General features: G+C 43.8%; 1 protein-coding gene across 3 annotated transcripts in view; it reads right to left on the reverse strand.

Moving 5' to 3' along the window:
- Nucleotides 1-1823: 1823 nt before the first annotated feature.
- The window catches only part of DPF3 (double PHD fingers 3), a 279174-nt gene continuing 256825 nt past the window's right edge, over nucleotides 1824-24172 (reverse strand). For all 3 annotated transcript variants that reach the window (XM_054530783.2, XM_054530781.2, XM_054530787.2), the window contains 3 exons: nucleotides 16484-16596; nucleotides 6763-6844; nucleotides 1824-6227 (listed from right to left, as the gene is read on the reverse strand). In XM_054530783.2, the coding sequence (XP_054386758.2) occupies nucleotides 6157-6227; nucleotides 6763-6844; nucleotides 16484-16596 (266 nt within the window). In that variant the 3' untranslated portion in view covers nucleotides 1824-6156. The remainder of the gene's footprint in view (nucleotides 6228-6762; nucleotides 6845-16483; nucleotides 16597-24172) is intronic.

Consider the following 24172-nt stretch of genomic DNA (forward strand, 5'->3'; position numbering starts at 1 on the left):
AATGAGCAAATGGGATGCAGTGAGTGAAAATATAACCTGGGGGTCTGTAGGGTTGTGTTGCTGAGGGAATATAGGCCCCAGGGGCTCACGGGCCTCTCCCGTTTCCTACAAGGCCCACTTACCTGCCCTCCCGTCCCCATCATGGCCGCATTTATTTGCTAGACAGGGTTGGTGCCAGCCCACAGGGCCATTTTGCTCACTGCCTGGGCTAGAGGTCATGATGAGTAATTATATCTCTGTCCAAGAGGGTTCTGGCTGCCTGCCAGTCCTGGTTCCTGCCTTCCTCTGGACTGCCCTGGGAAATGTCGCCATCAGCAAAATACTCCCTTCTCCTGGTGGAACCAAAGAAGGGGAACTGTGGAAGGTCCCTCTCTCAAGGCCACCTGCCCTACAACCTGAGGCTGGCACTGGAGCAGAGAAAGGGAAGGAGTGGGGAGAGAAGCTGGAACCAAGGGCCCTGGGGAGTCACCTCAGGACCCCTCACAGCCAGGACTCACTCAGAACGCAGAGAAAGCCTGTTTCCGGGAACCCACTCACTTCCACATCTTTCCCCTCATGCAGGGAGTTCCCTGTTCCTTCTGGAAAACCCCCTGGTAGGGAACTGGCAAGCCCGGACCCCTCCTCCTCAGAGTTTCCTGACAGCTCTTCCTTTGGGCCTCTCTTCAAGCTGCCTGGGCTGCGCACATGGAGGGGGCGCCCGCCGCACAGCCAGGCCTCCCCGGGGACAGCTGCTGAGAGGCTCTAAGGCAGCTCCCACTCGCTCTGCCTGGGAGGCTGTCTATCCTCCCACATCCCGGGTGCCCAGCAGGCAGCACCCACATCTTCCTCTCCCCTCCTTCCACCTGCCCCACTCTCAGCTGTCCACTCACAGACCAGAGGGTCTCCAGCCTCCCTAGGAAGGGGTTCCCAGCTCTCCAAGACCCTCCACCAGCTGCCCAAAGGCCCTGAACCAACCCATCTGTCCCATTGTTTCCACACTCAGGGCTGGTGGCTGTGGCCTCTGGCAGAGAATCATAAGCAGACTCCCAAACCCTGGGAATGCTCAGAAATGGGGGAGGGAGCCCCAACCCCCAGACAGCTATGGAGCCCCCCTTCTGACCACGGACCAGTTAGACTCTATGGCAAGTTGGGGTTCAGGTAGGGAGATTCGTAGGCCTGAGGCAAATTAAAACTTCTGTTCCCCATCATCACCATCCTTCTCCTTCACCTGGTATCCAAAAGCATGCTTTGGGGATGGGAGTAAGATTTCAAGATGGGCAACACACAGCAGGAAGAGGAGGAGCTCTGTCCACTTTGCAGGGGGGAGAGGAGGAGGACGGCCAGTCCCCCGCTTTCCTTCCCAGCTACTGGTGTCCTGGGCTTGGGGGACAGGGCCCTGGGGGCCTGACCCCTCTGGTAGCAGTGCCTGGAAATGCTTCACTCCCCAAGGCTGCAGGCATGATCCAGCCCTTCCTCACTGCCTTCTCTCCCCAGCTGGGTGAGGGGCTTACTTTGGCCTCAGAAGCATCCCTGAAACCCCACACAACCAACAGGCGGCCTCAAGAAAGAGGGAGCTGAATCAGTGTTCAGAACTGGGCAGAGGTTTGGCCTTTTTAAAAAATAATAATAATAATCTGTTGCCCAGGATCACAAGCCTCAGAAAAAAAAAAAAAAAGAGTTACAATCACTGTTCACTCCCACCTGCTACCCTCCAGCTCCTTAGCTCCAGGATTTCTCCCTGAGGACATCCAGCTCTCTGCCTTGTTCCACCGGAGATCCTCGCCCCTCCCAAATGCCCTCCCACCCTCCCTTCCCCAGGCACCCCTGTCTTTCTTCCTCCCCAGGAATGGGAGACTGCTAAAAGGGACACCAAGTCACCACTGCTACCAGGAGCCAGGCCTGGGACTTGTGGCATCCCGTGAGAGTGTGAGTGTGGCTCTGGCCAGAACCAACTTCTCCCTCAGGCTGAGACATTGGGACCCCCTGAAGAGGGGCTAGGAGGGGCAGCCGGGGAGTGAGAGAAGAAGAGGCTACTTCTGTCCCAGCACTTCCACCACAGGCTAAAAACCAGCCTGAGGGGCAGGGATGTGGTCCTCAGGGCCCGCCCTGGGCCACGGGCAGCACAATGCCCCCTACCTCCTCACACATAGACCCAAAGAGGAGACTATAAGCCCCTCTTCTTTGAGTCCTGAGGCCTGAGGTTGCCAGCAACCTTTCTTCAGCGGCATAAAAGAACACAAGTCTCCTCCACTTGCCCCCAAAGGAAAAGTAATAACAATCATCTCATTTTTCTTCCTTAAAACATCAAAACGTTTTAAGCGGAGGGTTGAAAGGAAGCGGGCTGTATTCAAAGCACGAAGACAAAAATGCACCAGGAGTGTGTAACCCTCCAGAGTATCATGAAACCATCACTGTGAAACCCAAACCCTCCCCCAACTTCAAAACCCGTTATCTTCCCCAGCTCTGGAGGAATCTGGCCTCCTTCCCTCCCTTCCATCCACCCACGGGCTCTTCCCTGGTTCCACTCGGCTGGGCTCAGCCTGCCTGGGCTTCCTACCTCGCCCTGGGGAAGAGACAGGAGCAGGGGAACCTTGGGACCTGCTGGCTCCTGCTTTAGGGGCGATGAGTCAGTGAGGGGTTCCGAAGGAAAGCCAGAATGTCAATCTCCTAGCAGGAGCCCTGTTTCTATTTCCACATAATGTTGCCTCCACTGGATCTGCTACAGATCCAAAAAGCAGGGTTTCAAAAATGCCTACAGGAAACAGGATTTCCACTTCCGGTTGGATCTGGCAGCCTCACCTCTGTGGTTTGCTGGAGCCACAATACAGAGGGGTGAAGCCCAGCAAAGTTCTCCTGGCTGTTCCCAGCATTTGAGCTGGGAGACAACCACATCATTATCTCCATTTGGTTGCCTCTGCAGAAAATGACAATAGCTACCATGGAGTGGGGACCATCATCATGCCAGACCCGTGCCAGAATCTTTACCAATGTCACCTCGAATACCTGCAAAGACCATGCTGGATAGGCCATGTTTCCCCACATTACAGACATGTGAAATGAGGCTCAGAGAGGTGAAGACATTGGCCCAAGGTCAGTGAGCTAGAAAGTGGCAGTGTTGGTCAGAAAGTGAGCGTTACCCATGAACTGAAACAAATCATAGCCCTCTCTAAAAGTCACCTTTCCATTCTCAACTGCATTAATCTTATAGAAGGAGTATCCTGAGCACCTTCATTTTAAAGTCCCCAACCCCATGTACATCCCTCACCTCCACCCCACAGCCCATGCAAGTCATGATTTCCTTGGTCGCAGCTTTTGCCAGGACCCTGACCATGGGCAGCCCAGCCCTGGCAATATAAACTCTCTCTTTGGTCACAAGGGAGATTTGAAGAAGACATCTAACATTGGCTAATGCACACAAGAAGGCGGACATGGAAAACATCTGGAGTTCTTCCCAGACAAGCATGGCTCTGCAGTGCTTGTTTATGTAACATGATGCTTAAGACTCCCAATGTCACTCTGGAATAGGCAGGGCAAGTGTTACTATCTCCATTTTCCAGGTGGGCAAATTGAGGTTCAGGGAGGTTAGGTGACTTGCCCAATGTCACACAGCTACTCCATGGCAGCGGCAACACAAAAACCCTGATCCTTCACATGCATCCTATGATTCTAGCTCATTCTCTGGGGTTCAAAAAAAAGAGAACAATTTAAAGTTTACCAACCCCATCCTCTTTTCAACACAGAGGTGATAAATGTGACCATGGAGACTTTTGTCTGCTTGCAGTACCCTGACAGTGCCAGCCCACAAGCTGGCTTGCTATCCCCGCTTTCCAGATGAGGAAATTGAGGCCTTCATTACTCCAGGGAGTAATGAAGCTGAGAAGGGAACTCCGGGGCCATCTTAATGTCACTCCAGAGCCCTGACCCTCACCAGTGCAGGCAAGTTCCAGTGCCCTGCCTTGGCCTGGGAGACCCAGCTGAGGCTCAGCTTGTGTAGGCAGAGCAGAAATGGGGCTGAGATCAAACAGGGCTGCCCTATCACCTGCACTTCTGTGGAAAACAAATTTGCACATACTCTGAAGACAACGTGTGAAGTTGTAGAGCCACAATTTGGGGTTTCGGACTTGTTTTTTAAACTTTTAAGCTATTGTGGCACTTGGGAACATTTGGGGAATTTTTTTTTCTAAATTTAAATTAAAATGACGCTCAAAACCAATTATTAGCCTTTGGAGACAGCCTGCTTTGGGTTTTGTGGGAAGAGAGCTGGAGTAGTCAGGAGAGAAAATGTGCCCCTCTGATGGAATGTCACCCTCCCTATCCCTCCCTGGGCCTTCAGGATTCAGACAAGCTCACCGACCAGCAGGCGGAAGGAAATTACTTATGAGGAAGATGAAAATTCCATCCGGACAGGGGCCCTTTAAATGAGACCATTATGTATGTGTGTGATTCACTCTGAGGCCACAGGCCCCTGCAGGGGAGTGACCCCCATCGCTTGCCACAGGTCACTCTGCTGAAGCGTGGGGGAGATCCACACTGCTTGGTTTCATGCCAGGCTGCCCTGGGTCCACTGACCAAGAGCAATTAGCCTGGAGAGGAGCACTCCTGCCGAGGGACAGCACAAATACTGCAGCCGGGCAGAAGTGGCCCAACTAGCCCGAGTCTCCAGGAGCTTCCTCAGGAGCTGAAGAACTAAAAATAACCTGGGCCTTTGTTGTGAGCAGCCAGACCACAGAGATGGAGCTGATTTCAGAGAAGCCAAGCATGCGCGAGGGTTCCGCTCACTGAGACCTGCCCTTTGGGCAAATGATTTTTCCAGAAATATGTCAGTTATTGTGCTGCTGCTGCGATTCAAAGTCAGCCCAATCCGCTCCAGCCCTTGGGGCTATCTTCCAACACACAGAGTTCTCGGAAGCTCAGCCTCCCCACCTCTTTCTTCTAGACACATTTTTTTGAAAACGAGAGTCCTGCACATTTGGGGAGCTTAGGAGACAAGAGCAGCCCCCGCACTGAGAGTTCTAAAATGTGGCCACCCTGGTTGTGAATAATGACCACGTCACCCTAATTATTTGTTTAGATAACAATCTTCTCTCCCCCATCCTAAAATTCCCAGTCAGGTCTCAGTAGACAATAGCGAACATACACTACGTGGAAGGAAGAAATTACTTGGAAAAAGGAATTCAGAGCGTCGCATCAATACTGAAGGTTTCTCAAAGCTGCAGCCCCCTGTATCCAGCATTCGGACACATGATTGGGTAGCCTTCGCTCCCCTTCCTAGTTCTTGAGTCCCACCAGGAGAAGCTGAACCAGGTCTGCAGACCCAGGTGGGCTGAGAGGCAGAGGCTTGACCGTCTTCCTCTGTCCATAGGCCGTGGCTGGTCTCACCTAAAGGATGCTCCGGCTCTGAAGGTCAAGGAACCAGCCTGGCCCCTTGCAAAGTCTCTCCCGATAGATAACAAGTACTGACTGGCTATGGCGGTGCCTTGGCACCATTTCCACAACGTTTCCTCCCATGTCTCCACACCTCTCCCTCCCCCCACTGCCCCCATCTAGTAACTTTACGCAGTGGCTCAAGACCAGGCGGGCTGTGGATGCCACTGCTGGGGTTCTAGAAGGCAACTCTTTGTCTCCACAGACACCAAGGAACAAGAAGGGGTTTCAAGACCCCAAGTCTAGAAGTTTCCAGTGAGGCTTGCCATAAATGACAGCTTCTCCACGGCCCTTTGTTCCTTGGGTGAGGGTTTCAGGATGAAGAGCTTAAGCTGGGCGGACACAGGCTGTGCTAAGATTTCTTGGAACACAATAGATAAAAAACACCACACTACACACAAGTGATGGATGAGTGGTCAGAAAATGGCTTCCCTTAAAATGGGAACGAATGAGAGGGCCTCAGTGCTAGGGTAAAAGTGAGAGGGGTTCCACAGGGCTGGGGCCGGGGGTGTTCTTCCAAAGTGCAACTTCCTTCTGGTAGAGACAAAGAGGTGCTGGCTGAAGTTCCATACATATCGGGGGAGGTCAGGAGATGCCTCGCCCTCTTGGTTCCATGTGTCTGTGCCCCTCTGGGACTATTTCTTTTCCTTGCAGTTGGTCTGTCTGGATACGTGGGAGGAGGGCGCGTTCTGGTTTGAACTGGGCTCTGCTTTAGGCTCTCCAGCAGCGAGTCACATTCTGTGACCTGGGGCTCTATGCCTGGCAGCCAAAGGCTGAGGCTTTCTCTTTGAGCAGTTCCCAGCATAAGTGGCAGCTCCAGCTTCCTGCAAGAAATGAGATGGCTTTAGTAGCAGCCCCTCTGCTAACTCTGGAGCCCCACCCCAGTGGCCCTAACTTCTTGTAAACCCTGTTTCCTTTGAACTTTGGCAATGCAGAAACCAAGTCCCAGGCCTGAAAACGTGCCGGAGTCTGTGGCTCAGCAGAAAGCAGGTGCTCAGAGGAGATGGGCTCAACTCTTATCAAGACCCTCACTACTAGTGTCATGCCTCCAAACTAGTGTCGCCGGGCCTGTGCCAGTTCCCCTGGAAGCTCACTCTTCCCAGTCATCTCCACTGCACGTCTGGGAAAAACCTCCTCGGCCCTCAAGTTGAAATTTCAGCTGCTTGGACTGTGCCTCAGTTTCCTCATCTGTAAAATGGCAGTCGTCGTACCTACCTTGTGGGGTTGTGATGATTAAATGAGACAAGACATGGACATGTAAAGCCGTTAGCACAAGGCCTGTACCATAGTGAGAGCTCAGTAAGTGCTAGTAGTAGTAGTATCTGTTGCTGTTGTTATTGTTGAGCTCATCATCATTACCTTCTGGGGGCTCAGCCACCGGGGGATTTAAACAGTACATGTGATAGCCACGGTCACAGTCATCGCAGAAGAGTAGCTGGTCCTGGTGGAACACAGAGCAAGCACAGAGGAGGAGAGATTCCATTATTTGGGGCCAATGTCTGGCCCCCACTTACCCATCAGCCTTATTTCCACATCGGTCTCACTGGATCCCCTTTCCAGGCCCCACTTGGAGTCCTCACTGTCCCCTGAACACACCTGTGCTTTTCCCACACCTGGGGTTTCCCCCTACCTCCCAGCCTATATAAATCCTACCCCCAATTTAGGGTTCTGCTCAACTCATACCTCCTCCAAGAAGCCTTCTGTGACTACCACCTCACATCCTAATTTAAAGGGATCCCTTATTCTTCTGAACTCCCAAAGCCAATAGCTCTGCTTCCAAAGGGCAGAAAATGTCTCTACTCTCCATGACTTTATATATTTGAAGATCTTAATTGAATTCTTCTGGACTCCACTCTCTCCATCTGTGAAATGGGCAATAGCTGTACTGGGATGAACCTCAGAACCTCTTCAGGGTTTCATTAGAATGTAGAAAAATGCAAATAGCACCACCTCTCGGCTTCCAGAAGCTTCCTCACTGTCTGGAGGCTGGAGCCCAGGTGAGAGCAGGGCACCCCAGGGTTGTGGTTAACTTCAAAGGACATAGGCCATATCTTTGCACCTATGGCTACTTCTGCCTGGAGGCTCTCCCAGGCCCTGACCCTTTCTCTGCATGTCCATTCCCTGCCTGCCCTTCAAGTACATCTTCTTCAAGCACTTCTTTTCCACAAAGACTTTGCTAATTTACCTCAACTGGAAGTTGTCTCTTCCCTCGTGCAGCCCTGTGGTACTTTCCCTTTCTGTGACATTTAAATATGCATTTTCCTTTATGTTACATGCCTGGTATGTGGTAGACATCTAATCACGTTTGTTTTCTTGGCCGGGCGCTGTGGCTCATGCCTGTAATCCCAGCACTTAGGGAGGCCAGGGCGGATGGTTCACTTGAGGTCAGGAGTTCGAGACCAGCTTGCCCAACATGGTGAAACCCCGTCTCTACTAAAAATACAAAAATTAGCCAGGCATGGTGGTGTGCACCTGTAATCCCAGCTACTCAGGAGGCTGAGGCAGGAGAATCTCTTGAACCCAGGAGGTGGATGTTGCAGCGAGCCAAGATCGCACCACTGCACTCCAGCCTGGGCAACTGAGTAAGACTCTGTCTCAAAAAAAAAAAAAAAAAAAAAAAGACATCTACATGTTTGTTTTCTTGAGTAGTTCATTTGGAACATGCCTCTTTTTTCCACCCTTTATCCCCTTTATGGACTATAAGGCCCTTGGGGGCAAAATCTTGTTTTCCTCATCACTGCATCCACTGTAGAGACTTCCTTGCATACAGGAGCTGCTCGGAAACTGTTTGTGATCTGGCCCCACCCCCTAGTTTCAGCCCTGTTCTATTTGGTGATTGTTGAAACTGTTTGGATGGCTTATGAGGCTTTTTCAAAATAAAGTTTTGTATCAAATCTCACCTTGGCCCCCACCGGTGCAGAAATACTGGATAAAATTAGATACAGCAGTTGGAATCCCCAGGGAGCAAGCAATGAGGGCTTTTTTTGTCATGCTAAAACCCGTCAGTGGGGCAACAGGAGAGCTTTTGAAGAGTTATCAACAGGGGAGTGATATGATCAGATTGCAGTTTAGAAAGATCTTACTAGCTGCTATGTAACAGTAGATACCCAGTGGGGGAGAGTTTCATTCAAGAGGCCAGGGGACCAGTTAGGAAGCTGCTATAGCTATCCAGGTGCGTGATGATGGTGGCCTGAATTATGATTGCGGCATGGAGAAAGAAATGGGTCTTGCTCCCATTTAAGCATCATTGATTAGATGGGGAGAGTGATAGGGAAGAAGCCAAGGATGCCCTCTGGGTTGTGGCTTGGTCAGCAAGCCAGATGATACAGCCACCCACTGAGACATGGGAGGAAGAGCAGACTCATGGGAGGGAGAGGGCAACCTCAGCTGTAGACATGTTCTACAGATAGGGATGACCTGGAGGCTGTTGAAGAGAGCAGGAGAGAAGTCTGGGCCTGAGATATGGATTTGGGAGTCATTGTAATTAGATGGCAAGTGAAGGTCCTAGGAGAGGAAGCCCAGAATGTGTGAGAGCAAATGTCTTTGACCTTGTCTTCATGGAGAAGTGTCCATGAACCCCTTGAAATGATACACACAATTTTGTACATAGGTAGAAATGTACATTTTTCTATGGAAAGAGTAAATCCGTAGCTTTCATTGAATTCTCTGAAAGATCAAGGACCCAAAAGAGTTTACTGAGAAGAAGGCCAAGAGTTTACTGAGAAGAAGTACACTTGGGGTACTCCAACTTTACAGGACAGGCAGAGAAAAAAAGACCGAAAAGGAACAGTCAGAGAGGTGGGATGAAGACGAGCACACTGTAGTTTACGCCAAAACAGTTACATCATTATTGTAGAGCCAGCGTAAGCTACAGGACAATTTGATTTAGGGATAATTCAAGGAGAAACAAGTTAGGATAGAGACAGAAAACAGACAGGACTTGTCAGAAACAGTGTTATTAATGCCTTAAAAATAGTAATAACCCCTACTATAGCAGTGACATGGGAAATACAAATAGGTAGAATATCCTGGATTACAATTTCCCAAAGGAAAACTAGGCATCTGAGAGTTTAAGTGCATTTTGCATGGGTTGGCCATTGTCTAGCACCATATTCTCTTCTCTTCCACCACCAAGAACCCCCAGCTCATGCTAACTCTCATGACACACACAATTTTAGTACCTCTCACTACCAACTATCCAGGAACCAGGATTCACCTATTACTACAGTTCCAGCAGAATGGGAATCCCATTCTCGGATATCCAGGGTAAATCCCTGACCATGTGAGAGGAACCCTAGTGCCCCAACAACCTCACCCCCTGACTCCTCCTCAAAGGCTCTGCCAAGTCAACAAAAAAATCCTCTACATTTACACTATCTGTAAAGCCAAAGACCAGCATCAACCTAAATGTCCATCAGTAAGGGACTGGTTGGATAAGCTAGTAAAAATTATGCAGCTGTAGGAAGGAATGAAGAATGTCTATATATTCCTCCAGATTAATCTCTAAGATATTCAGAGAAAACAAGCAAAATGGAGAAAACATGTATACTTGTTACCATTTTTTATGGATTCATATATACACACACATGCTTACATTTAAACAAAATGGAAAGACAAATCATATTTTTTTAATGGTTGCCTATATGCAGAGTGAAGGAATAGTGTGGAAGAGGTAAGTAGAGAAGCTACATTTCTTTGAATATAATGTTTCTTTATAAATTTGATTTTACAACCAATAAATATTTTACACAGTCATAAAACAAAATTTAAATAGTAATATGTCCCTAAAAAAACAAAAGAAAAATGAGGCAAATGAATTTGGTTATGTATCCAATTGGTGGCATAACCACACAGAGAGAAACTATTCCATCTGACTATAAAACAATTAATTTGACAATACATCCTTAGTAGGACATACCTTAAGGTCATACATAAATGCAGATCTGCATATATATGTGTGTGTGTGTAATGTTCAGCAATTATATTATTGGTTTAAATATTGGAATCAATATTCTGAGACTGCTTTATGTGCATCAAATGAGTAATTATGTTGGTATTATTGAAAAGCAAGATTTTGTAACATGGTTGAAAGAAAATAGAAATGTAGGCCAATGAAGTTAAGTCAAAACTCAATAGTTGGTTCTAAGTATGAACTGGATGCATCAGTATAAATTCATGGTGTAGTTTATCTTTAAAACAAGCAAAAAATATTTTCTACCTCTGTCCACAGAAAGTGCTCCAAAACAATGACTAACAGCAAAATTAGCACCTCTAACACCCATATTATGTTCTCTAAAGACCATTGCCCACTAAAAGGAATTAGGAGTCCTGGGAGAAATAGGTGATTCCAGGTCTGGAGCATAAAATGTATAAATATATTTACATATTACAAAGTAAGGAAGCTATCAAATACTATTAGTATTATGTCAAAAGGACTCAGGATCCAACCTGAATATGTTACCACTGGTCAAAGATGGGACAATTTTACCTATAATGGATTACAACAAATAAAATATGTTTAAAATCTTAAGTTCATAAACATATTTTTTAAAACCTTAGTCACCTTCAGAAGATGCTAAAGAAACATCACACTATATTTTTATTTATTTACTTGAAATAATTTTAAACTTAGAGAAAAGTACAGAAATTATGCAGAGAATTGTACTCACTGTGCCCTAATATTAACATCTTATATTACTATAGCAGAATTACGAAAATCAGAAAATTACCATTGGTGTAATACTATTAACTAATCTACAGACTTTATTTTAATTTCTCCAGTTTTCCCAACTATGTCTTTTTTTTTTTTTTTTTCTGAGACAGAGTCTCACTCTGTTGCCCAAGCTGGAGTGCAGTGGCACCATCTCGGCTCACTGCAGCCTCCTTCTCCCGGGCTCAAGCAATTCTCCTGCCTCAGCGTCCTGAGTAACTGGGATTACAGGCGTGTGCCACCACGCCTGGCTAATTTTTGTATTTTTAGTAGAGACGGGGCTTCACCATGTTGGCCAGGCTGTTCTCGAGCTCCTGACCTCAGCTAATCCGCCCACCTCAGCCTCCAAAAGTGCTGGGATTGCAGGCATGAGCCACCATGCCCGGCCCCCAACCTACGTCTCTTTACCAGGGATCCAATCCAAGATCCCTCATTGCATTTAATTGTTGTGTTTTCTTAATATCCTTCAATCTGTGACAGTTCCTCAGTTTCTTTGTCTTTCATGAGCTTGACACTTTCAAAAAATCCAAGCCAGCGATTTTGTAAATGTCACTCAATTTCAGTTGGATCTTTTCTCATGATAAGATCCATATATGCATACATTTTTGAGCAAGAATACCACTAAAGTAATGTTGTGCCCTTCTCGGTGCATCATATGGGGGGAAATTGAGGCCAGTATGTCTTATTACTTGTAATGTTATCTGTGATTATATAGTTAAGGTAATGTCTGCCGTTTTTTTTCACTGTAAAGTTACTGTTTTTTCCCTTTGTAATATACTAATAAGTAATATTGTTGGGGAATACTTGGAGATTATCTCCTCAACAAGAGAAATAGGATATTTGAGATTATGTAAATATCCTATTTCTCATCATACTTTTGCCCACTAATTTTAGCATCAATTGACAGTTCGTCCTTATAACCATAACTGTGAATTGTGCCCAATGATTATTTCCCCTTTCCCTCTACATTTATTCATTGGAATTCTGCTCTAAGGAAGAGCTTACCTTCTCCTCTGTTTACTTATTTATTCAATTTTTATATAGTATAGATATTTATTTTTTCTTTAGGTTATAACCTAATGATATCATTATTTTTTTGCTCAAGTTTTCCTACATTTGGGCATTAGGGGTTCCTTCAAGTTGCTTCCTGTGTCCTCTAGACACATGAAAATATCCTTTCATTTTTTGAACACTTCCTTATTTTCTGACACCACATAATACTCCAGGCTTTTCTGGCACACTTTGCATCCCAGCCCTGGAATCAGCCATTTCTCTAAGGATCCATGGTTCTTTTTATGAGAGAATGGTGTTTAGAAACCAATTCCTTGATGCCATGTGTCTTCATTGCTTCTGTGTTGTCATTGCTTCTAGGCCCTCCCAGCCAACACAGCTAGGAAATAAATGTATTTGTAGGTACACATGCATACATCTCTACTTATTTCTGTCTATTAATATGTGTGTACACATATGGCTAGATATAAATATGTATAAACTATATATAATACATTGTGTGTAAAATCATGAATTCATAGTGATACCCACTATTCCAAACCAATGCCTTCAATCTAGCCTTCCCCCCTTTATTTGGTTATTCTTTTTCTGACTTTGAGAAACTAGACTCTCATTAGTCACAATACACAGTCATTAGTTCAAATCTAGCATACGTAGTTTCAGAATTACTAATTCATATACCTATGAAAATAAATTAACTAGAGTACAGTATTTGTGGTACAGTTATTTGTGTCCTTAACTTTACAACACACAGTCAAAATACTGTTTTCCAAAGTTACTTAGGTTATTTTTTTCTTCCTCACTCTTCGGTATAGTTACCTTATCTATTTATGTTATACTGTTTATTTGTTACTGTTTTTATTCCATTTTAGTTTTTCCCTACATCTTGGTTGATTTTAAGTATTTATCTATTTGGGAGGTATGTGAAACCTTTTGATGGTTGTAAGAGTCAAAGCTATACAAGAAACTATTCTCAAAGAAGTGTTGTTCCTCCCTTATCCCTACTATCCCATTTTCATTTTCCCATTTTTCTCTACCCCATTCTCCCATACCAGTGTAGGTAACCAGTCTCATTAGCATCCTGTTTATTCTTCCTATATTTCTTTTACACAAGTGAGCAAATGCATGTAGGTTTTCTTATGTCTCTTTTTTCTTACAATAAGGTCAGCATACTATAGATATTCTATTTTACTTTGCTTTTTTACTTAACAATATATTCTGGAAATCACTCCAAATCAATTCATAGACATCTGCCTTATTCTTTTTTACAGCTATATAGTACTCCACTGTATGGCTGTGCCATTGTTTATTCAACAACTACTCTTCCATATATGGATATTTAGGTTGTTTCCAATATTCTGTAGTAATGAACAATGCTACCACAAATAACCTTATGCATTCCATCATGTTGCGGGTACATCTTCAAGGTAGATTCCTATAGGTGAGAATGCTTAGTCAAAAGTTAAGTGCATATTAGCTCTGTTAGGTATTGTCAAATTTCCCTCCACGGGGTTGTGCTAATTTGTATTCCCACCAACAGTGTATAAAGACACCATTTTTCCCATAGCTTCATCAACAGAATATATTGTCTTACTTTTCAACTTTTGCCCATCTGATAGGTAAGAAATGATATCTCAGCTTTGAGTTTCTTTGTGAGTGCATTTGAATTTTTTTTTTTTTGCATCTTTAAGGGTCATTTTTATATCTTCTGTGGATTGTCTTTCATGTATTTTTCTCATTTCCTATCAGGTTTCTGGTCCTTTGTCCTCAATTTTTAACACTTCTTTTTATATAGGGAATTAGCCCTTAAACTGTGGTACATGCTGCCAAAATTTCCTCCCAGTTTGTCAGTTTCCTTTTGACTTTATCATGTTTTTGACTATGCAAAATGTTTATGTAGTCAAATGTACCAACATTTTATTTAATTGCTTCTGGATTTTGAGTCACAGTTTGAAAACCTTTTCCTGTATTTAGATTAAAGAGGAACTTACTTGTGCTTTCTTCTAGTACTAGCGTGGTTTTACCTTGTACATTTAGATCCCCAATGTATTTGGTGATTATGTTTATGTATGGTGTAAGATATAAATCTAATTTTGTCTTTTCTCAAATGGCTACCTCATTGTCCCAGCACCATTCATTTAAAAGTCTGTCTCTGACCCAGTAATTTTAGATGTGACCCTTACCCTATACTGTATTTCCATATGTAGTTGGATCTATTTATGGGCTTTCTATTCTATCTCAACTGGTCTATTTATCTCCTCATGCATCAGTGCCACACTGTTTTATCTATAGAGGCTTTACAGTATGTTTTAATATCTGGTAGGGCTAGTTTCCATCACAGTTTGTTTATCAGTATTTTCTTGCCTATTTTTGCATGTTTGTTTCTTCATATGAACTTAAGTATCGATTTGTCTAACTCCATAAAAAAAGTTTGTTGATATTTTTATTGGACCTGAGATAAATTTATAAATTAACTCAGGAAGAACTGACACCTTTATAATGTCAAGTCATTCTATCCAAGATCATAGGATGCCTTTCCATTTGTTCTTTGTGTCTTTTCAAAAGTGTTTAAAAGTTTTGTTTATATAGGTTTTGCACATTTGTTGTTAAATATATCCCTAAGTATTTCTTCTTTGTTGCTATTATAAATGGAATTATGTTCTCTAACTGGTTATTGTTTGTATATGAGAAGGTTGTTAATTATGTGTGTTAGTTTTATAATCTGTTACCTTTTATGTTTGAGTTAGCTTATCATTGATTTTCTAAGGTTTTCCAGATATACTATCATATAATATAAAAATAGAGTTTTATTACTTTGTTATCCATTCTTACATCTCTAATTAAATTCTCCTGTCTAATTGCATTAGGTAATGTCTCTAGAATAGTGTCAAATCATAGTTATAGAGATAGTGAGCATCCTCCCCTGGTTCCTAATCTTAGTGGAATTGTGCCTAGTGTTTTCCTCATTAAATAAGATACTGGCTTTAGTTCTAAGGTACAAATACTTTATCATGTTAAGAAGATATCCCACAATTACTATTTTTAATGTTTTTATCATAAATAGATATTTTAACCACACTGTTTTTTTAAAACTGACAAAGGGCAAGAATCAAGCATTTTTTTCCTGCCATTTCTATATGATCTACACCTGAAGGCAAATGAAAGATCGGGCAAGTTTCTCTTCCTGGAATTACTCCAGCAATAAACAAAAAAGAAATTATCCAATAAGAATATCACCATTTTGCAACCCCTAACAGAATAGTCAATCCAGTTAAAGGTCATCAATAGATGCTACCTTTACAAAAAGAGAAACATCAGGCATTATACGTCCTGACGAAAGTATACTCCACCATCTATGAAGTAGTCTTGCCAAAAGAGAGAGAGAGAGAGAGACGGAGACAGAGTTGGTGAGAGGACAGAGAGAGATAAAGACAGACACAGAAAGAGAGACAGAGAGACAATCTGAATCAAGCCTCTAGCCCTAACAATTGACAAGAAATTCAAGAGAAAGAGGAAAATGTCAGACAGCACAGAGATATGCTCAGTCAAATACAGTCAGGAGAACTTGAACAAATGATTTGATTTCTTCAACAAAGAATTTAAGGGAAGAAGAAAGAGAATAAGATGGAGGGAAAAGTCTATGTGTTATTTAAAGAAGCTATATATATGTTTATATGCACCTACAGATATTTAAATAAACTTCAAAGACATATCAACTAATTGCAATGTATGGGCCTTATTTGAATCCCAATTCAAATAAACAGGCTGTAACAGAAACATTTGTGAGACGACTGAGGAAATAGAACTGTTGACTGGATGTTTGATTGTGCTAAGGAATTATTGATTTTTTAGCTATGTTAATATTTTGGTTATTTAGGTATAAAAGTAAGTCCTTATCCTTTTGAGATACATATGAAGTAGTTACAGGTAAAAATGATATTATGATCGAGACTATGGAGAGGGAGGTCATGGTATTTATGAAACAAGGTTGGACATGTACTGATCTTTGTTGAAGCTGGTGATGGTTTACATCAATTCTATTATTCTCTCTGCCTTTGTATATGTTTGAAATTGCCCATAATAAAAAATGTTCTTGAAAATTTTGCAATTATATTTAACATTTAGACCAAATGAGATCATATACTGTGGAATGTGGTGGAAACAAATACATCCCTGCCATAAGCAGTGTTCACCACTGTCAGTCTCTGAGCCCTCAAGGGCTAATGGCCAGGTTGCTCCCAAGTGCCAGGGTAACAGGCCACAGGGGCTTAGTGACAAGAGTCCTTCCTTGCTCTTCACCCCTCAAAGGACCCCAGCTCTGTGGATTTCTCCATCCCACAGGGAAAGCCCCAAACTCACATCATTCTCTGAGGTCCCACAGAGGATACAGGATTTGCACTCTATGCACTGCCACTTGTAGGTCTTGACAGCCTCGGTCATGTTCAGGGTAAACTGCAGGCAGGTTGGGTGACCTGGAGGAAGCCAGAAGCAACAGCATTAGGGCCAAAGTCTGAACTGCCACCCCTCAACACCACTAACTGGAAACACATTGATGCCCAGTGTGCAGGCATGGCAGGGTAGCATGACGTAGGGAAAAAAATGGGAACCCAGACAGGGCCCTACCCACATTCTTCACCACCCCGTTATTCAGATCAAGGGCAAAACAGAGATATAAGCATATCCAATTCTGCTTGCACTAAGACCATATTCCCCAGTAGGTGTAACCAGTTGATGAAGACGGAAAACAATGATCAGAGAGAACGAGAGAGGAAACTGCAGAGCACGCAGCGTGGGGCAGCACTATGAGAGACACCAGCAGGACCCTCCAAGCCCCAGCATCAGCTATGGCAGCACAACAGGTAAGAACTATTTGGAGCTGGGCTTTCTGATCCAAGCAGTTATTCACACTGCCTTAGGGTGCAAGGGAGGCTATCAGAAGGATTGTATGAGGTTTCCAGGGTCAGTGCTCAGAGGTAGGATGAGGCATTGCACTGTTACCTAAAGTATCCATTCCCACTCTCATGAGATTAGCAAAAGTCCATATCCTGAACAGTACCAGGGACTACAGAAGGAAGTGGCCTGGCAGGGATGGCAAAGAAATGGAGCATCAGAGCAAATGGCCAGGTCTATCCTAAAAGGACTGGTCACCGGTTCTAACTCTTTTCTCCATCCCAAGTTTCATGGGAGCCAACCCAATCACAAGATGAGAGAAGGGACATTAAGCTGTGACCTTCAAGCACAGCCCCCATGAGCCATGCCCAAGACTTGGCCTGCGGAACTGGACTCTGTCCTCAGACCTAGGTCACCTGAAAGAGAGATGCTTGCAGGGAGAGGACGGCCATGAACTGTAGAATGCAAAGACCCTTGGCCTTCTATGTGGCATGGAAGGAAAACTTGGATGACATTCTCAGGTCTCCCAGTACTGTGAAACAGATCAGAATCTGCCCGGAGCACCCAGGGTAAAGCCAATTACTGACTCTGTCACAAAAAATATTGACAGCTTTGCCCAGTGCCGAGCACTCACCGTTCTCCAGAGCTTCCAATTCTGCCAAACCCATTATATGGTGCCTTGCGTTGCCTCTTTCATTTGAAGGATTATATGCTTTAAAGAAGGATGCTAGAGACAGGGAACACCAATCATGGTTAGCACCGCCAACCTAGTATCCTCCACAGACAGGATCCCCCATGGCGCTACCACCCCTTGGCAAAGCCACATCTTAGCAGGAGCCCCCATTTCCTCCCTTTCAAATCTTCAGAGAGCTGTTCACATCATGACCATTTGGATGAAATACTGTCTATTCAGCCAACATAAGGATCCTTCACATTTTGAGCTCCACAAATAGAAACCATGCTGAGTTATCTCAGAGCAGGCGAGGGGTGTGGAAATGACTTGTTGGTGGTGGGGAAGGGACACTCAGTGAATACAGGCAGAAGCAGCAAGGAGAGGCCTGATCTAAAAGCTTTTCAAGGACTTCTCAGGTACCATCCAACTTAGAGACTCCCACAGCTCTGAACTAATAACCCTCTCAAGGTGATACCATGACAGTGGCCCCAAAGAGAAAGAAGCCTTACATTAAAAGCCTGCATGAACAGCCAGCTGATATTCTTGAAAGCATCTCAAAAATTGGTCTAAGAAGAACACTAGCCAAGGTTACTCCCTATTCCAGTCTCTCAGAGAGAACACTGGGATGGGTACAGGGCAGAAAATATCTGTATGGGACTCCATGTGGTATGACCACAGATGCCCAGTTTCTCTGACTGGGCACCATTGACAGCATGAACATGAGGTCATGGAGCTGATGCTCATATAGACAAGTTGACTTTGGCCAGTTCTGTGCCACACCCCAGCCACACCCAGCCAGCTTAGGATAACTATTCATTAACTTACCAAGTACTTATTGAGCACCTACAAGGCCAACCATTGCACTAGACAGAAAAGACACAGTAGGAATGAGCAAGACACCTCGAGCCCTTCCAGCCTAGCCAAAGAGGCCGCAGATTAATCAGCTACACATGTATCTACCAACTACAATTGTATAATTAGTGCCATGAAGGAAAAGCATAATTGGCCATAAAAACAAACAATAGAAGAACCTAACCTAGACTGAGATGTCAAGGAAACCTTCCCTGAGAAAGATCTTTAAGCTGATATGTGTCAGATGAGAAGTTAGCTAGATGGGAAGAGGAGGATTCCAAGTAAGGGGAACAGCATGGGTGGAGGCTTTGAGCAGTGAAGCAGCTTAGCAAATTACAAGGAAGAGAAAGGCCAGTAAGCAGAGCGGCTTGGTGAGCAAAAGGAAATGAGTAAGAGGTGGCTGCAGAGGTAGCTGGAGGCAGATTACAGGTATTTGCAGCCCTTATATAAGAATCTGTTTTTTAAGTCATTAAAAGCTGTTAAGCAAGGCAGTAAGTGGATCACATTTTGTTTTTAAAGGAGCATTATTTAGCATGAGGGCTATTGGGATGAAGTGGTTCTGTATCTTGATTGTGGTAGTGGTTACATATGTGATAAGATTGCATAGAACTATACATACACACACACATATGTATGTGTATATGTAAAACCAGTCACATCTGAATAAAGTCTATGATTGCATTAATATCAGTTGCCTGGTTTTAATATTGTGCTATAATTACATAAGATGTTGCCCTTGGAGAAAACTGAGTGAAGAGGTCAAGGACCTTTTTGTAATATATTTTGTAACTTCCTATGAAGCTATAATTATGTCAAAATAAATATTTGAAAAAATATTTTTAAATAAGGAAAACAAAAAATTAAATCATCAAAAAGAAAGAAAGGTGGAAGACAGGTAAAAAAAGGAGAGAGAGAGGAAGGAGGGAAGGAAGGAAGGAAGGAAAGAAGGCAGGAGAAAGGGAGGGAAGGAGAGAAGGAGGGAGGGAAGGAAAGAAGGAAGGAAGGAGAAGGGAAGGAGAAGGGAAGGTATGAAAGGGACAGAAGGGAAGGAAGGGAAGGAAGGGAAAGAAGGGAAGGAGGGAAGGATGGAGGGAGGGGAAGGGGAGAAGAGGGGAAGGGGATGGGAAGGAGAGAAGAAGGGGAGGCGAGGGGAGGGGAGGGGAAGGGGAGGGGAAAGGGAGAGGGGAGGGGGAAGGACAAAAGAAGGGGAGGGGAAGGGAGGAAGGAAGGATGAAGGGGCTGTACTCTAAGGAAAGAATTATTGAGGGGTGGGAGGGTACAGGAATGTAAGAATTGTTGCCAGGAAACTAGTTAGGAGGCTAATGCGGCTACCAGGAGAGATACAAGAATGATTCAACTAAGGTGGAAATTTGAGAAATGTTAAAGAAATACTTGACAGGACTTGACTATTGTTTGAATGTTGGGAATATGGGAAAATGATGAGAAATATTCCCAAGTTTCTGACCCAAGAAACTAGGTAGATTGTAGATTACAGTGAAACTTAGATGAGAAAAACTGTAGAAGGATTGCAGGGACCACATAGAGGAAGAGGATTCCTTCTGTGCTGAGCATGCTGAAATTGAGACTTCTGGTGGAAATGTTGAGTGGATAGTTGAATGTATGGGTCAAAATTCAGAAGTTTTTGCTAAATAGGTGATAAGTGAAACCATGAGAATTAATGAAATTATCTAGGGAAAAGGGAATGAGGAAGTATCTAGGGAAAGAAAGGAAGAGGAGAGAAGAGAGGAGAATAGAGAAAAGGGTCTAGGACTAGGACTGAGCTTGGAGGAGCTCAAGTCCTCCAAGATCAAAAGAAAGAACCAGCAAAGGAAAGAGAGAAGCATGGCAAGAGGTAAGAAGCAAATCAGGTGAGTATGGGGTCACAGTAAGCAAAAGAAGAGGTTTCAAGAAGGAGAAGGTGGTCAACTGTGTTTACTGCCACGGGTTCTCTAGTTTGTCCTTGCTCAATAAAGACCCCAAGTGAGGGAATGTTGACAGATCAGGGTAAAAGCTACCCTACTAATAATAACACCCTTCAGTCATGCCATCTTCCCGAGGAAGGAAAGTCAGCACATTCCAGAGCATGACAGAACTCAGCAGCCAACTGTGCATCTGAGCTGTCTCTGTGAGGAGGGGCCAGGGGTGGCGTGTGCTGCATGCATTTAGCAACACTCCACCAATATTTATCGAGAGCCAGCTCTATGTCTAAGTTCTCTAAGACTCCTGTGCTGAGCTATGAAGACATTTTGTGGGATAGCTTTGGACAATGGATGGTAGCAAGTGGGTTTTGGAAATGCCTGTTGGAAGTTTCTGAAACAATCTCATGGCTTTCTCTGTGTTCCCATCTTGAGAAAGTCATCAGCCTCCCAAAGATCTTCAAACCCAAAGGAAGGGAGCTAAGCTCACACAGCCTCAAGCCCCCGCTAAAATGCAGGACTAAGATGGGCCTTAGCAGTGGCTGCAGGAACTCCTTCTCCTCCACACTCAGGACATCACTCAAGCGCAAGAGGAAAGTAGGGGAGGGAAATACTATTGTAACTTTTCAGCCAGGGAGGGTGAGACACAAAAAGTTAAGTCATCAGCAGGTGCAAAAACTGTGCCCAGAACCGAATCCTCCTGTCTGGACCACCATAACAGATTTGCTCCTATGCCTTTCTCCAAAAACTGCAGAAATCATTTGCCAGATAAAACTGCAAGAATGAGACTTCTTACCTGCCACAAAAATTACTTCAATAATACACACTGTTAGACAAAAGGAAGTGTCTAAGGAAAGTAATAGCAGCTCGTTTCTAAGGTTCACTGATCTTACTTTTGCCCAGAACTAATTCCTAAACGCCTTGAAAATAAGAGAATAACAAATACAGTCTTTCCAATTCAAAGGTGAAAGAAAAAAAGAGGCACATAGCTGTAAGGTAATTTATAATACTTATGGTCACTTCATATTTGAGGATCCCTATCTTGATCTCTTTTGTAAAGTTAACCCTCATTCTCTATGGTATTAGGCTGGTGAAAAGTAATTGCAGTTGTTGCCATTAAAAATAATGGCAAGTACTGCAATTACTTTTGCACCGACCTAATACTTGCTTAGAAATCTAGATTTCTCATAGCCCCAGTTTTCTTTAGAGCAAGAAATACCCGTATTGCTATTTAAATAGCCCACTATAGTGGAGGGAAGACAACCCTTCCCAGGACCCCCTGGGTGCCATGATTCAACAGACATTTATAAGATTCCAATTACCAAAATGAATTTAGAAAATGGTGCGGTGTGCATGATTCAGCCCAGCCGGATCATTAAAAACCAAGTCCTTCCCGGGTGTTCCTCTAAATGTATTCTATCAGGAGCATTCAGTAAATCTCCTGCTAGCTTGTTTAGCTGGGTCAGTGGTGAACTTGGTGTGAAGAGCCATTCCTAATTCAGCCCTAACCCTTCCAGAACTGACCTCAATCCTCCCTAGAGGTTGACACTGGGTGTGTCACCCATGGCCACTATGTATGGGAGATCTAACTGCTGGAGTGGGCTTTTGGGAGATCAGCATTTGGCTTCAGGGTGCTATTTCAGCAGATGGAGGCAAAGGGAAACCAATGGGTTATGGGAAACTTCTCAGACAGATGATAATCCATGAGGCTGGGAGTACCCGGTGTTTCTGACACTACAGCCTACTGAGCTCAGTAAAAAAGGAAAGGCAGGCATCTGAGAGCAGTGACAGCAGCCTTGGCACTGGAAGGACACATCTCATGTCTTTATAGAAACATGTGCACAGATGCTGAAAATGTTCAAGGGACAGCAAATGGGATTTTGTGGTATTTGAGTGAGAAGGCACACAGATAAATATCCAGGCAAAACTAGTGTTAGTTTCATATTCATAGCTGCCAATTTCTATGCATGCTAATGTACAACTGCCCCAACACCAGGGTATTTCCAGCCTTTTAGGGGAGAAAATATCTAAATATACCTTGTGGATTAAGCTCACATTATGATTGCAACTTAAAAGCTAACCTAAGTCACTTACTAGTCAACCTCCTCTATAGATATTCAGTACATTGAGAGAAACACAGTTCATTTGCAACAAATCCTGGGCAAAAGAAATACACAAACTGCTATGACATGTGTCTCTTACATTACGATCCTTATTAAAAGAGTTTTTATTTTATTATCGCCGGTATTTAATTTGGACTAAGCTAAGCCACATCACTGATTGAATTAGGGCTCCAGGAAAAAAAATTATCTTCCTAGGTATACGTTGAAAACATAAGTAAAATAAATACAAATAACTTTGGAATCAGCATGGTCTATTATTTATTCATTGTGAAATTATAAACATCTAATTATACTTTATTACCTTATTTATCAATGTTGATCTCTTAAAAGCTAATTTCTCAGGCAAAGAGAACTTAAATATCCATGGTTCTCAGGCAAGTAAATGCAAAACTCAAATTGTGCTCCTTATTCTGATGCTTGGTTTACAGAAATTGTATTATATAAAATACATAGAATCAATTTCAACCCAAAATAGCACCAAAAACAAGTCTCCATGGGCATCCATTAGAAAATAATTTGGCTCAAATTTCGAATAGTTCTCTATACCCTCATACACATATAAAATTCCTGGTATTTACAAATTGCAAATGTATATATGAAGTTTTAGCTAAAGCATTTATGCAAAGTATAGTCATATCTGAATCATCATGCTACAGGGTAATTTGAGAAGAAAAATTATTACTAGTTCTCTTTGGGAAGCCATCTCATTTAATCAGATCCATTCATTTTCATTCTCTGTCTCCTCTCTTCTCTCTTTCTCTTATCTCCCTCTTCTATCTCTCTCTCTGCCCCATTCCCTCCCCGTCTCTTCATGCTCCTCCACTTTGAGACCCAGCTTGGCAGGTGGAGGGAAGGAGGCTCAGTCATTATATTGAATCTGTAAAGGGGAAAGGGATGGACCAATTCTGAGCAATCAAGAGTTCAACTCCTTTATGTATATACTATGGCAAGTATGATAACTGGGCACTGCTGCTTCACATAATTATTTCTCAAGCTCTGCTTTGTAAACTTTCTGCAAAGGTCTGCAGGTTCACCTCTATCTGCCCCCAGATGTTACTTCTAATGCTGAAGACACCTGCAAATCGATGATCACAATGGCACTCCAGAGGCATCTGAATGGCTCCCTTTTTCTCTCACCATTTTTACTGCACTTCAAAGAGGACAAAGAAGAGAAAGAGAATGGAAAGGACAAATACCAAACAAACAAAAATGCATTAAAAATAAATGATAGTGTGAGCTGTGGCTGCCCTTTCTTGGGCAAAACACCTTCCTGTGCGTCCAGCTCCACTCCTCTTAGAGGTTTGTTTATCCTCTCCTCCAGCTGTCAAGGTCTGTGGCACCCAGGAAACACATGGGTTGCAAGCCCCAGGGGCTATTGCACCAGTCATTCTTATAAATAACCATACAAAGCACATTCATGCAAGAGTATTACGGGCACTTTTAATGGGCTAAACAGCCAAGGGCTCATGGCACCATTCTCAAATGGTCCTAGAAATTCCCCAAGTTTTTGTGGTCAAGTGTGGTCCAAGGTGGAGTCCCCAGGAAATGGATCTACACCTGTCTATAAGCCTGAGGGCATACATCATGGTTGGTC

This window comes from Pongo abelii, chromosome 15 (genome assembly GCF_028885655.2).
Source record: "Pongo abelii isolate AG06213 chromosome 15, NHGRI_mPonAbe1-v2.0_pri, whole genome shotgun sequence".
Taxonomy (NCBI): domain Eukaryota; kingdom Metazoa; phylum Chordata; class Mammalia; order Primates; family Hominidae; genus Pongo; species Pongo abelii.